At 56.4% G+C, this 15,260-nt stretch overlaps 1 protein-coding gene across 3 annotated transcripts in view; it reads left to right on the top strand.

Annotated features, from left to right (window-relative positions):
• LOC133359255 (receptor-type tyrosine-protein phosphatase S-like) overlaps positions 1-15,260 on the top strand; it is a 228,283-nt gene that overhangs the window by 121,858 nt on the left and 91,165 nt on the right. For all 3 annotated transcript variants that reach the window (XM_061577733.1, XM_061577734.1, XM_061577732.1), the window contains exons 6-8: positions 6,917-7,186; positions 12,261-12,493; positions 13,759-14,142. In XM_061577733.1, the coding sequence (XP_061433717.1) occupies positions 6,917-7,186; positions 12,261-12,493; positions 13,759-14,142 (887 nt within the window). The remainder of the gene's footprint in view (positions 1-6,916; positions 7,187-12,260; positions 12,494-13,758; positions 14,143-15,260) is intronic.

Here is a 15,260-nt window from a genome sequence, read left to right as displayed (position 1 = left end):
TGTGTGAGCTAGTGTGTGTGTGTATGGGCAGTGTGTATGTGTGTGGGCAGTGTGTGTGTGTATTGGCAGTGTGTGTGTGTGGGCAGTGTGTGTGTGTGGGCAGTGTTTGTTAGTGTGTGTGTTAGTGTGTGTGTGAGCAGTGTGTGTGTGTATAGGCAGTATGTGTGTGTGGGCAGTGTGTGTGTGTGTGGGCGAGTGTGTGTGTATGGGCAGTGTGTATGTGTGTGGGCAATGTGTGTGTGGGCGAGTGTGTGTGTGGGCAGTGTGTGTGTTTGTATGGGCAGTGTGTGTGTGTGGGCAGTGTGTGTGTATGGGCAGTGTGTGTGTGTGTTAGTGTGTGTGTGTGTATGGGCAGTGTGTGTGTGTATGGGCAGTGTGTGTGTGTGGGCAGTGTGTGTGTGGGGAGTGTGTGTGTATGGGCAGTGTGTGTGTGTATGGGTAGTGTGTGTGTGTGTGGGCAGTGTGTGTGTGTATGGGCAGTGTGTGTGTGTATGGGCAGTGTGCGTGTGTGTGTGGGCTAGTGTGTGTGTATGGGCAGTGTGTGTGTGTATGGGCAGTGTGTGTATGGGCAGTGTGTGTGTGTGTGGGCAGTGTGTGTGTGGGCAGTGTGTGTGTGTATGGGCAGTGTGTGTGTGTATGGGCAGTGTGTGTGTATGGGCAGTGTGTGTGTGTATGGGCAGTGTGTGTGTGTGGGGGCAGTGTGTGTGTGAGTGAGCGTGTGTGTGTGTATCGGCAGTGTGTGTGTATGGGCAGTGTGTGTGTGTTAGTGTGTGTGTGTGTGTGGGCAGTGTGTGTGTGAGTGAGCGTGTGTGTGTGTATGGGCAGTGTGTGTGTATGGGCAGTGTGTGTGTGGGCAGTGTGTGTGTGTATGGGCAGTGTGTGTGTGTGGGCCAGTGAGCATGTCTATGGGCTAGTGAGTGAGCGTGTGTGTGTGTATGGGCAGTGTGTGTGTGTGGGCCAGTGAACATGTCTATGGGCTAGTAAGTGAGCGTGTGTGTGTGTGTATGGGCAGTGTGTGTGTGGGCCAGTGAGCATGTCTATGGGCTAGTGAGTGAGCGTGTGTGTGTATGGGCAGTGTGTGTGTGGGCCAGTGTGTGTGTGTGTATGGACTAGTGAGTGTGTATATGGGCTAGTGTGTGTGTATGGACTAGTGAGTGTGTATATGGGCTAGTGTGTGTGTGTGCGTGTGGGCTAGCCAGTGTGTGTGGACTAGCGAGTGCCCAAGCGATGTCACAAACTCCACTTTGAATGCAAGCGCCAATTCCCCCACGCTCCCAGGCCGCCCACCGACCCCTTTCGCCAGATGGCAGCAACGAATCCCGATTCTGATTCCTCTCCTCCTCATTATGATTCGTCTTATGAGTTTTGTTATTCGTTTTATTTTTGTTCCGTGTATTCTGCACGTTCGGTTTTCGCTAAGCTGTCCGCACGGGTCCCTGTGGGCCGTCAGGAGAAAAAAAAACCCACGGCTTCGGATGTTGAGAAACACGCCGTTCGTGACTCGCTCTCTCTTCCCGATTGAAAGTGGAGTCCAAGGCATCCCTTGGCAGTGCGCGAGGGGCACATCCCTTCCGCCTCCCCCCCGCATTGCCCTTGTGTCGCGTGTGGCAGTCAGCGTGAGTGTGACAGCCAGCGTGTGTCAGCCAGCGTGTGCCAGTCAGCGTGAGTGTGTCAGGCAGAGTGTGTCAGCCAGCGTGTGCCAGCCAGCGTGAGTGTGTCAGGCAGAGTGTGTCAGCCAGCGTGTGCCAGCCAGCGTGAGTGTGTCAGGCAGAGTGTGTCAGGCAGAGTGTGTCAGCCAGCGTGTGCCAGGCAGCGTGAGTGTGACAGCGTGAGTGTTCCAGCGTGCATGTGCCAGGCAGCGATGAGTGTGCCAGGCAGAGTGTGTGTGCCAGCGTAAGTGTGCCAGCGTGAGTGTGCCAGCCAGAGTGTGTGTGCCAGCGTGAGTGTGCCAGTAAGTGTGATGAGTGTGCCAGCCAGCGTGATGAGTGTGCCAGCCAGAGTGAGTGTGCCAGTCAGAGTGTGCCAGCCAGCGTGTGCCAGCCAGCGTGATGAGTGTGCCAGCCAGAGTGTGTGTGCCAGCGTGAGTGTGCCAGTCAGTGTGATGAGTGTGCCAGCCAGCGTGATGAGTGTGCCAGCCAGAGTGTGTGTGCCAGCGTGAGCGTGCCAGCGTGAGTGTGCCAGCCAGCGTGATGAGTGTGCCAGCGTGAGAGTGCCAGCCAGCGTGATGAGTGTTCCAGCCAGCGTGAGTGTACCTGCCAGCGTGTGCCAGACAGAGTGTGCCAGCCAGCGTCTGTGCGTGTGCCTGCCAGCGTGTGCCAGTCAGCGTGAGTGTACTTGCCAGCGTGTGTGTGCCAGCCAGCCTGAGTGCGTGTGTCAGCCAGAGCGTGTACCTGCCAGCGTGTGTGCGTGCGGTTCTTTGCCGGCATGCCAGATGCACCATCCCCATGAGTTGCATGCCGAGTCTGGTGGGTGCCCAAACCCCCCCCCCCCTCCCCTCCTTGCCCTGACTCCCCCCCCCCCCCAGCCCCTCACCTTGACCCCCTCGACCCCGACATATTCGCGACGCCGTCTTTACCCCATGGCCACGAACAGCAGCCCAAGGTGGTCCTGGTCGCCATTGCGGGAGGCACGGCTCGTGCAAAGGCAAAGATGCCCCGTGTAGCCTCTAACAGACTGTTAGGGGCAAGTGCCATCAGCGAGTAGCACATACGAAGGCCGGCACGGCACGCGATGGGGTGGGCGGGTGGGTGGCCATCAAACACGCCCGACCACCTTTGTCTCCCCAGAGGCGATGATTACCACACACCGCACCAGGTGCTCATTTGAGGACGAGTCGACCTAGGGGAGGCCCAGGACCAGTTCATATATTCGTCACGGGTGTTGGCCGTGAGCGAGAACCGATCCCGGGTTCGCCGGGTTCGTAGCGCAGCGCTAACCTCTGCCGGAGAGTTCAAAGGCAAAGATCCCCCGTGTAGCCTCTAACCGACTGTTGGGGCAAGTGCTGTTAGCGGAGTAGCAGCAGCACCTATAAAGAAGACAAAGATCCCTCGTGTTGCCTCTAACAGACTGTAGGGGCAAGTGCTGTTAGTCACGAGTAGCACCTCCGAAAGCCGGCACGGCACATAAGCGGGGTGGGTGGTCAGCACCACGCTCGACACACACACACACACTCACGTACACACACACTCACATACACACGTACACGCACACACTCACACACACACACTCACGTACACACACACACTCACGTACACGCACACACTCACGCACACACACTCACGTACACGCGCACACACACACACTCACGCACACGCGCACACACTCATGTACACACTCACACTCACGTACATGCACACTCACACGCACACACACACTCACCTACACGCGCGTGCGTGCACGTACACAGCTACGGCAAATGGAAACCCGGGTCACCTTGGGCTGCAGGTTACCCCACCATGGTTCGCAAACAAACGAACAACCCCCCCTCCCGCCCCCCCACAGTCGCAGAATATGTGTCTTCCTCTTCGGAGCATGTGTATGGTGCCGGCCCCACGCGGACTCGTCCCAGAGAGCTCAAGTTTAAGCGTCGCCGCCACCGCCGCCACCGCCGCCGCCGCTGCTGCTGCTGCTGATCGGGCTGAACGATGAATCGATTTCAAATCGATGAATCGCACTTTGAAGCAATGCGATGAGCACATCGCAAAGGCTGCGATTTTTTTGGCGATTTCAAAAAAGTCCCTGTTACTTTCTCGTTGGAATTGTTTTATTGTTTTAACCTTATTTATTTAACTTAGCAATTGTCCCATGTTTGATCGTTCTCTTTCGATTAAAACATTTTAATAAATGCATGTTGGAAGCAATTCGTATCTTTTAAGTTCTCATCCTTGCATTAGAATATTTCGAGCAGTTCATATTTTGATGGGATCACGTGGTAACGCTCCATCATCACGTGTTTGAAAATCTATTAGACGGTGAATATTGAACTGAAGCTCGACTTTAACAATTTTAATCGCAAATCGCAATATCTGTCAGAAAAATCGCAATTAGACATTTTCCCCAAATCGTTCAGCCCGAGTCTGCTGCTCCTGCCGCTGCCGCCGTCACCGCAGCCGCCGTCACCGCAGCCGTGATAGCCGAGATAACCGAGAGGGACTCGGGCAAGGAGCGGCTCTTGGAACAGAAGCGCCACCGACACCGCTGCCGCCGCCGCCATAAACGACTACGACGCAGCGGCGGTGGTGGCGGCGGCGGTGGTGGCGGTGGTGTTGGTGGTGGTGGGGCTTTTTGCCGGTCAATTTTTCGGGCGCAGAGAGTTGCCGATGGGTCCGCCTCGGCTTGGTGGCAAGGGAGAGGAGGCGGGGGGGGAAGCGGCTGTAGTGGCTGCGGCGGCGGTGATCTTGAACTGCTCGTACCGTGCGTACGTTGAACTTCTTTCGCACCGTACGCACGTGTGGAGGCGGCGGTGGCGGTGGCGGAACAGCCGCCACAACAACAACAACAACAAACTAAGCGCAAAACAAAAAAACAACCAACAGCTCTCTCTCTCTCGACGGACGCTCGCCGTTCCTTTGGCGGACGAGGCCGCCGCGCAAGATGACGCGTTGGCATCCTGGGGTGCACGGAACTATTACGCATGCACGCGGGGCAAACTCCCCACTGCCCCCCCCCCGCGAGCCCCCCCCTCCCCGTGCCCCTCCCTACCCCCCCTCCCCCCGCGCGCCCCCCTCCCTACCCCCCCCTCCCCCTGCGCGCCCCCCTCCCCAAACCTGTTGTTTTCTCGGGTGACTGTTTACAACGCATACAATGGAACCCGCTCAGTGTCGCGCCGGAAATTCACAAGTCCGCTGAGCGAAGCCGGGTCCGGCAAACAGAAAAGTCGGTCGGCTTAGTGACCACGTTTCTCACGCGGGCGCCAGGACGGGTTGGAGGGTGTGAGGTGAGGGGGGTGGAGGTTGAGGGGGGTACGGGGGTGGGGTGGGGGGGGGGGCCATGCAGTTGCGATGTCCAAATTTGCCCGGTTGGTCCCGGCTGGTGCTGGCTAGTCCCGGCTGGTCCGAACTGGTCCCAACTGGTCCTGACCGGCCCCGGCAAGCCCCCCCACCACCCGGCGTGGATAAAATCCGCGGGTGGTGGTGGTGGTGGTGGGCGCAGAACGCGGTGGGGTGGGGGGGTGGGTTAGAAATTAACAACAAAAAATCATCACCCATCGGGCAATGTTCCGGACCTCACGGCATTCGAAGGGTTCCACTGTATGTCCACGTGGTGCCGTTCTTTTACCCCCGCAAAGTGTGTCGTGTAAAAACGATTCTTTATTTCTTTAGTTTAAATTTTCTTTCCTGCCCCCCACCTCGCCTCGCCTCGCCTCGCCCCCCAACCTCCTTCCACGCCACTTTGACTGTGGGTCGTCTTTGGTTTTTTGTTATTCTTTAAAACCAAGGTTCAGGTTTTTAGCGGCGGCAGTTAGCGTTACACACACACGCACGCGCGCGCATATATATGCGCGCTCCGTGTCATATATATCCATGAAATTATTGTTGTGATTTTTTTTTAAAACATCTTTTCAAACCCTAACCCCCCCTCCCCTCACCCACCCGCCACCAACCACCGCCGTCAATTCGCATCCATCGAAATGTCAAAATGTTTTTGCCGGTAAATTGCTAACGCCCCCCCCCACCACCACCCCTTGCACTATAACCATCCCTACCCCCCCCCCCCCCACCTGCCATTTGTTTTAAATGCCGGTCTCGATCAAAACAAATCAGGGGGGCGAAGTGTTAATAGAAGGTTCCACTTAGCGCGCCTCGCCCAAACCCCATTCATTTTACGAGAGCACGGCGCAGAGGTAGGTGACAGCAGACCGACCTAATCTCAATGCGGTAAGGGACGGGGTGGGGGGGGCTCCTCCACTTACGAGCGTACGGCCGACGAACTTTCAGAGTTACGGACAAACCCGGTCCGTAGATCGTAAGTTGGTGGTGGCGTCTGCGTCCGCGAGTCGATTGTGCAACTCGCAAAGCCGTTCATTCCCCCGCCGCGCGACGCGTTTGGAATCGACAGGCAGTAAATGTTTTGGACTTGAGGACGCATCGACTTACGCACAGACGCCTCTGGAACCGAGCTCGTTCGTAAGTGGAGGAGTCCCTGTAATTGTAATAATTTAACAGAACGACAAAACAATTGTTTTTACTTAACGACGAATCTTTTAGAGCTGGAAAAACAAACTAAAAACTAAAAAACCCAGTTTGTAATGAAACGGTGTCAGAGTATCTCTTTGGCTGGCTTGTGCCTGTATTCTGCTGCGGTTATTTTCACGGTTCTGGTTTATTTTTGTGTTGTTGCCATCGTGTTCGGTCCGTCCGTCCGTTCTGTCGTCTTTTGTTTTCATCTCCACTCACTCGCTCACTCGCTCTCTCTCTCTCCTCTTCATGAATTCACTGCTCGCGTAACGATCAACCACCCCCCCCCTCCCCTTCTACAAAGCATGAACCCCCCCCCACTACACCGAACCCCCCTCAACCCCCCCTCTGCCCCGCCCCCCCACTTCGGACGCCCCCCCTCGGCACCCACCCCCCCCCCAAAACATTAACAACACCGCCTCCCCCCATCTCATTCCCGTTGCCAACCCCCTTCCTCCTCCTCGTTTTCTCGTCATTTGAATAATTTTTCACTCGTTTTATTCCACTGCGTTTTTTTCTTTTTGTCTCTTTCTCTCTCTGCTTGTTCTTCTTGATTTCCCCCGCCCAACCACCACCACCAACCCGTTCCGTCATAATCCACGTTCCCGTTATCATCATTATCATCATCATCATCGTTATCCTTCCTTTGGTTTTGTTTTTCTGTTTGTTTTGTTGTTTTCGTTTCTGGAAATCCCCCTTCCCCCCCCCCCCCGCCGCCCCCACCCTTTCTGACGTCACAGTCCGTCACGTGCCGCCGAGGCTGACGACGCCGCCGGTGAGCCAGGAGGTGATGCCCGGCGCCAGCGTGAACGTGACGTGCGTCGCCACCGGCTCGCCGCTGCCCTACGTCAAGTGGATGTCGGGCGGCGAGGACCTGACGCCCGAGGAAGAGATGCCCATCGCTCGCAACGTCCTCGAGTTGAGCAACGTGCGTGAGAGCGCCAACTACACCTGCGTGGCTCTCTCGTCCCTCGGCGTCGTCGAGGCCACCGCGCAGATCAGCGTCAAAGGTGTGGGAGGGTGGGGGCGCGGGCAAGGTGATGCTGTGGTGGGTGGGTGGGGGAGTGAAATCCGTCGGCGATGTTCTGAGTGGTTTTATTTTATTTGTGAACGCTTGCCAACTGAGGCGGATGTTTTGGTTGCTGTGGGGTGGTGGCGGTGGTGGGTGGGTTGGGTGGGTCGGTTGGGTGGGTCGGTCGATGAGGTGGGTGGGTGGGTGAGTCGATTGGTTGGGTCGGTGGGTGGGTTTGGTGGGTCAATCGGTGGGTGTGGTGGGTCGGTTTGTGGGTTGGGTGGATCGGTTGATGGGAGAGTTGGTGGGTGGCTTTTTTTTTGTAAACGCTTGCCGACTAAGGCGGATGTTTTGACGTTCAGGCATTGGCGTTGAGGCAGTGGCGGTGCTTTTGGTGGCGCCTCCGTGGCGAGATGTTAACTACCTCGCCTGGTACGCAGGAGGTCGTGGGTTTGATCTCGACCCTGACGTGTGTCTCTCTCTCTCCCCGTGGTCGCGTGGATTTTTCTCCGGGTCCTCCGGTTTGTCCCGCTACATTTAGAATCGGCGTCACGCGTTTAGAGTATTTCGCTGCTGCTATAAATTTCCACGCGATGATGAGCCACTTCGGGTAGCCGGGTATCGGGTAGGGTACGGGTATCGGGTACCCGATTGCGACCCTGGTGCGGCCGGGTACGGGTAAGGAATCAAAACCCGTTTGCGACCTCTGGCGTAGCCGCGGTGAGACGCTGCCACCGCCGCCGCCGCCGCTGCTACCACTGCCTTTGACAGCGACGCGACGCGCGTTCCTGTGTCAAGATCCACCGCGACCGTCCGCCCCACACAGTCTCGGTTCAATTGATTTGTTGCAGCACGGCCGATGATACCGTGGCTATGTTACAAGGGAGATCCGTGCTGCTGCTGCTACTGCTGCGTGAGCACGGCAACATCAACGGATCTGGCACACGGAGGGGGTGGGTGGCCAGCACCACGCCCGTCCGCCTTTGTCTCCCGAGTGGCGATGGTTACGCACAGTACCGGGTACTCATTTGAGGCTGAGTCGACCTTGCGGAGGCCCAGGTCGGGTTCAGATAATCGTCGCCGGTGTTGGCCGTGAGCGGGAATCAAACTCGGGTGGTTGCCGGGTTCGTAGCGCAGCGTAGCGCTAACCGCCACACTACCACACCCCACGGACACACCAATACCACGACCCGCAATTCGCCACTAATTAGCGGTAATTTCACCACGGCGCCTGTGCCAGGCCAGGTGCACTTTGAGGCTATCACGTGAAGTGTCGAAGGCTCGCTGCTGGCAGGAGGTCACGGGATAGACCCAGCAGGTGCCATGGGTTGGCTGACTGAGATGACCGGTAGATGCAGCACCACCGGCTGTGACCCATCACTCTGCCAACCAGTGGCGGCTCGTCAATAGAGGGCGCAGGGGCGCCGCCCCCATCAATATTCTAGAAATATACGTATACAAAATTTATATAAAAATACATAAATAAAATATTTTTTTCATACGATGTGCCGGCTGGTAGTAAGAAAAGCATCAGCATTTAATAAAAACTGGCTTTAATCGGTCAACTATTTTCTATGTTTTTCAATGTGTTTCATGCGGGGCGCCGGACAAATGGATGTCTATGTGAGACTTTACATTTTCGGACAGCATGTGACCTGAAGCTGGTCTCTAATTGGTTTCTTAAAGATTCTCCTCGGGGCGCAAGTCGTTGCGTCCCTGGCCAATCAGAATTGGATACATGTTATTTTATCCAATCTGATTGGTTCTCGTCACCTGTCATTCAAATTTACGCTGTAGGCCACTACTGCGAGTGCGAAGGCGACACCACTTTGACACTTGCTAGGCTGATCAAATTTTTTGTGTAAACAATGGCAGCAGTTCATCCAAATTCTGTAATTTATTTACAAAAAAAACCCTTTCACAAGGCTTTCGCTGGAAGAAATAAAAAAGATAAAGGATCTCGGACCGGACCAACCCGATTTACAATCCAGCAGCAGGCCAGTGACAGAGGACGAAGCTACACACGAAGCTTCACCCGCGCTTGTTATGAGAAACGGAGGTGGCTGGCTGGATGTGATGTTAGCAATTCTCTTTTTTGTTTTCCCTGTCTTTTATTTCAAAGTGTCGGCACTGAAGTTTTGTGGACAACGACGGGGGTAAGAGACCTCAAACATCTCTCTGACAAATGCAAACGTCATGAAAGTAGCCGCAGCCATATTGATAATAGCATGAAACTAACGTTTTTATGTTCAAGTAGGAAACATGCTTTTTGGTACTTTGGTCTGAAATGTATATAAAAGAGAAACATTTATGTTCAAGTAGGAAACATGCTTTTTGGTACTTTGGTCTGAAATGTATATAAAAGAGAAACATTTATGTTCAAGTAGGAAACATGCTTTTTGGTACTTCTTTTGGTCTGAAATGTAAATAAAGATCATCAAAATTTATATTAAAGTAGTCAAAATGGTTTTTGGTACTGCTTTATATTTATTTGCCCCCCTCAATAAAATAAAAAAAATGCGCCCCCCCAAAAATAAATATCACCAGCCGCCACTGCTGCCAACTGGCTACGTTTTAGCCGCTCGGCTCTCCGCTCATTGTTGTGAGCGTCGCTCCTCTGCCCTCCGTCGTTGCTGGAGGGCGACTGCCTCCAACTGCCCAGTAGCAGCGTCCTTCACGACTCTCCTCCATAGAGAGAGTATACACACACAGACACCCACACAGAGACAAAGATCCCCCATATAGCCTTAACAGACTGTAGGGGCAAGTGCTGTTAGCGAGCACCTATGAAGGCCGGAACGGTACACAAGGGGGTGGGTGGCCAGCACCACGCCCGACCGCATTTGTCTCCCCAGTGGCGATGTTTACACATCGCACCAGGTACTCATTTGAAGCTGAGTTGACCTAGGGGAGGCCCAGGACCGGTTCAGATAATATAATCGTCACTGTGGTGTTGGCCGTGAGCGGGAATCAAACCCAGGTCGCCAGGTTCATAGCGCAGCGTAGCGCTAACTGCTACACCACCGCTCCCCACTCCATACACGCACACACACAGACACCCACACGCACGCGCACACACAGAGAGCACGATAACATTTCATGCTGCAGTCTTTCTTCGTGGAAAGGGCAGCCTGAACATTCTCCCTGACTTATAGATGGAGAATGTAACAATCCCATATGTGTATGTGTGTGAAAAGAATAACAGTGGCTGATGTACGGATGTGCTCTGCTAACAGACATCAGCACCACGAACACACATTCACCAAAGGACAGGTACAGCGCACTGCACGTCATGGACGTGCGTGCGCGTGGTGAGCCGTGTTTATTGGGGTGAGCCGTAGTGTAGCGGTCAGTGCGCTCCAAACCCGGCCACCCGGGGTTCGATCCCCGTCAGGGCCACCACCATCGCCGGCGACGATTTTCTCACCTTGTCCCGGGCCTTCCCCTAGGTCGACTCGGCCTCAAATCTGCGCCTGGTGCGTGGTGGGTGAGGGTTGGGGGGGTGGTGGTTGCCTCTGCGTGCGCGAGCGTTTCGCCTTCGGACCTACGACGAATCGATCGGCGTAACGGCTGCGGTGCGCGACCCGCGGTGTTGGTGCCTGCCCTCGCGCACGCGTCCATGCGCGCGTGCGGAACTCGGCGGGATAGATTGATGGGGGCCGTTGGCTCGGCGGCGTGGCCGGACAGGGGCTTACGGGAGGGGGGCGAGCGCGAGCTGATGGACCGGCAGAGGTCGCAATCGGGTACCCGATACCCGTACCCTACACGATACCCGGCTACCCGTACCCGGCCAGGTACGGGTACCCGTTTGCAACCCTGGTGCGGCCGGGTACGGGTACGGGTAGGCCGTGAGTCACTGGTGAGTCACCGTCTTCTTCTTGGTTCTTTCGGTAAAGTCACGTAGAATAGAAATAAGAAAATAATAAAAATAAAACATTATAAAATAATTCTCACGACGTTTCGGCCACAACGCAAGTAGCCGTCCTCAGGTGGAGAACAGGTCTGTCGAGGAGACAGAGTAACCGTTTGTCACTAATTTCACTAATTTCGGGTAGGGTACGGGTAGGGAACGGGTACCAGTACCCGGCCGGGTACGGGTACCCATTTGCGACCCTGGTGCGGCCGGGTACGGGTAAGCAATCAAAACCCGTGTGGGCGATGAACGCGCGGGCGGACACGCGGATGGCTCTCGTCGTCAACGGCGGTGGCGGCGTTCTTTTTAAATCCTTTATATTAAGTTCGCTTGCTTGCTCGTGTGCTTGCTTGCTTGCTTACGACCGTGCAAATCTTTCGGTCGTTTTTAACCCACTTCCCGTGATCCAATCGAGCTGACATTTTCCACACAGGCTCGTTGTGCGAGACAATTAATTTTCGTGAAAAGAAATTCCTAAATTTTACACTGTTTAGGGAAAAAAATTTAATATTAAATTACCAATTGCTTAATGCTGGCAGACAATCATCTGACCCCTAAATGGCAGCCATCTCAAGCCAGAGGACGAGAGGACTCTAGCCGCCACGCATATAAAGGGTTTAGAGAGAAAAACTTTGTTTTTACGGGTTCATTTTTTTGTTTTGTCCGATGGGCTCAGCAGCACCCTCCCTCCCAAACCCCGGGGCTTCCTCGAGTGAGTACGGCGGTCGCGTTTCAGACGCCGTTCGAATCGTGTTTGTGGCGAACGTGACCCAAAAGCCTGTTGAGGTTATACGGGGAATCTCTGTGTGGTTGTGTGTGGGTGTGTGTGTGTCCGTGTGGGAGAGTGCTCGCTAACAGCGCTTACCCCAACAGCCTGGTGAGGCTATACGGGGGATCTTTGTGTGGGTGTGTGGTGGTGGGCTCGCTATCGGCACTTGCCCCAACAGCCTCTTGAGGCTATACGGGGTGGGGGTGTGGGGTATCTTTGCCTTTGCTACCGGTGATCTCGCCGCCCGTGACCGCCACCGGCACGGCCGCCTCCTTCACCACCAGTGACGACGCCGCCGGTCTGCATGTGACCCCCCCCCACCACCGCTCACCCCCCCCACCCCCCACCCCTCACCCCCTCACCGCCCCCTCACCACCCCCTCACCACCAGCCCTGCCGCGCCCGCCGGGCGCCCCCGTGGTGACGGAGACGACTCCGACGAGCGTGACGCTGACGTGGGACTCGGGCAACACGGAGCGCGTGAGTCACTACACGCTGCTCTACCGCCCGCGGCACGCCGGCCACGGCGGTGGTGGTGGCGGTGGCGGTGGTGGCGGCACCACCACGGGGACGCGGGCGAGGCCAGCGCCGGCCGCGCCGTCGGAACCCACAGCACCCTTCCAGGTGAGCGCTCACCGCTCGTCGCGGTGGTGGTGAGGGAGGTGGTTGTTGTGTGTGTGTGTCTGTGTGTGTGTCTGTGTGTGTGTCTGTGTGTGTGTCTGTGTGTGTGTCTGTGTGTGTCTGTGTGTGTGTCTGTGTGTGTGTCGGTGGTGGTGGTGGTGAGGGAGGTGTGTGTGTCTGTGTGTGTGTCTGTGTGTGTGTCTGTGTGTGTGTCTGTGTGTGTGTGTGTGTCGATGGTGGTGGTGGTGGTGGTGAGGGAGGTTGTCTGTGTGTGTGTCGATGGTGGTGGTGGCGGTGAGAGAGGTTGTCTGTGTGTGTGTGTCGATGATGGTGGTGGTGAGAGAGGTTGTCTGTGTGTGTGTCGATGGTGGTGGTGGCGATGGCAGTGGTGGTGAGGGAGGTTGTGGCAGTGTGTGTGTGTCGATAATTGTGGTGGTGGTGGTGAGGGAGGTTGTCTGTGTGTGTGTCGATGGTGGTGGTGGCGGTGAGAGAGGTTGTCTGTGTGTGTGTGTGTCGATGATTGTGGTGGTGGTGAGAGAGGTTGTCTGTGTGTGTGTCGATGGTGGTGGTGGCGGTGGCAGTGGTGGTGAGGGAGGTTGTGGCAGTGTGTGTGTTTCGATAATTGTGGTGGTGTTGGTGAGGGAGGTTGTTGTGTGTGTGTGTCGATGATTGTGGTGGTGGCGGTGGTGGTGGTGAGGGAGGTTGTTGTGTGTGTGTGTCGATGATTGTGGTGGTGGTGAGGGAGGTTGTTGTGTCTGTGGGTGCTCGATTTCCACACGATGATCAATGATGCACTCGCGCGCACGCAAATACACGCACACCATCACACTCACTCGGGCGCATGCACTCACACACTCACGCACGCACGTAGATACACACACCTACACGCACTCACGCACACTCGCACGCACGTACATACACACACGTACACACGCGCACCTACAAATGTGCCCGCGTACACACGCACATAAAAACAAGTACAAAGACCCCCCGTATAGCCATAACAGACTGTAGGGGCAAGTGCTGTTAGCGAGCAGCACCTACGAAGGCCGGCACGGCACACGAGGGGGTGGGTGGGTGGCCAGCACCACGCCCGGCCGCCTTTGTCTCCCCAGTGGCGATGCTTACTACACACCTACAACCAGGTACTCATTTGAGGCTGAGTCGACCTAGGGGAGGCCCAGGACGGGTCTAAATAACCGCCGTTGTCCGCGAGCGGGAATCGAGCCCGCGTTGCCGCTGACCGCCGCCGCCGCCCCCCCACGCAGGAGATCGACACCGTCACGACGACGCGCTACACCGTCGGCGGCCTGGGCCCCTACTCGCAGTACGAGTTCCGCGTGGCGGCCGTGAACACGGTGGGCCGGGGCCCGCCCGGCGGCGTCACGGTGACGCGCACGGGCGAGCAGGCGCCGTCGAGCGCCCCGCGCAACGTGCAGGCGCACATGATCTCGTCCACGGCCATGCTCGTCACGTGGGAAGAGCCCGAGGAGCCCAACGGGCACATCCTGGGCTACCGCGTCTTCTACCACAACAACGACGGCGACGCCGGCGGCGGCGGCGCCGACGACGAGGACGACGGTGACGACGAGGGGCACGAGAGCGGCAAGAACGGCGCCTTCACGCAGCAGCAGGAGCTGCACCGGGAGCCGGTGAGAGGCGCCGAGGGGGGCGGGCGGGAGGGCGGGTGGCGAGGGATGGTTCGGCTGCTGCCACTGCTGCCGCTGATGATGGTGCACGCGCGCACCGTGCCAGGTGTTCATTGGAAGTCGAGTCGACCTAGGGGAGGACGAGGCCACGCTATGGCGCTCCTCGCACGCGCGCTGCGTGCGCGTCGTCGTAATCATCCGCCGCGGTGGGGCCCCCACAGATGACCACGGGTCGCCGGTCGCCCCGCCTCTCGCAGGCTCGTGATGCGGGAACCCAGGTGGCTCTTCACATCTCGCCATGGTGGCTGGGAGATGTTGACTACCTCACCTGGTGTACAGGAGGTCGTGGGTTCGATCCTGACCCTGACGACTGCCTGTATATTTGGAGTTTGCGTATCTCTCTCTCATCATCATTACGGTGGCTAGGAGATGTTGACTACCTCGCCTGGTGTACAGGAGGTCGTGGGTTCGATCACGACCCTGACGATGCCTGCTGTATATCTGGAGTTTGTGTGTCTCTCTCTCATCATCATTACGGTGGCCAGGAGATGTTGACTACCTCGCCTGGTGTACAGGAGGTCGTGGGTTCGATCCCGACCCTGACGCCTGCTGTATATTTGGAGTTTGCGTGTCTTTCTCTCTCTCATCAACATCACGGTGGCTAGGAGATGTTGACTACCTCGCCTGGTGTACAGGAGGTCGTGGGTTCGATCCCGACCCTGACCGCCTGCTGTATATTTGGAGTTTGCGTGTCTCTCTCCCTCTCATCAACATCACGGTGGCTAGGAGATGTTGACTACCTCACCTGGTGTACAGGAGGTCGTGGGTTCGATCCCGACCCTGACGACTGCTGTATATTTGGAGTTTGCGTGTCTCTCTCCCTCTCATCAACATCACGGTGGCTGGGAGATGTTGACTACCTCGCCTGGTGTACAGGAGGTCGTGGGTTCGATCCCGACCCTGACGATTGCTGTATATTTGGAGTTTGCGTGTCTCTCTCCCTCTCATCAACATCACGGTGGCTGGGAGATGTTAACTACCTCGCCTGGTATACAGGAAGTTGTGGGCTCGATTCCGACCCTGACGACGCCTGCTGTATATTTGGAGTTTGCGTGTCTCTC

The sequence above is a fragment of the Lethenteron reissneri genome, chromosome 64 (assembly GCF_015708825.2).
Source record: "Lethenteron reissneri isolate LAM-NWPU_2019-01 chromosome 64, ASM1570882v1, whole genome shotgun sequence".
Classification (NCBI taxonomy): Eukaryota; Metazoa; Chordata; class Hyperoartia; order Petromyzontiformes; family Petromyzontidae; genus Lethenteron; species Lethenteron reissneri.
The sequence above is the reverse complement of the archived record's forward strand: the minus strand, read 5'-3'. Positions and strand labels throughout refer to the sequence as shown.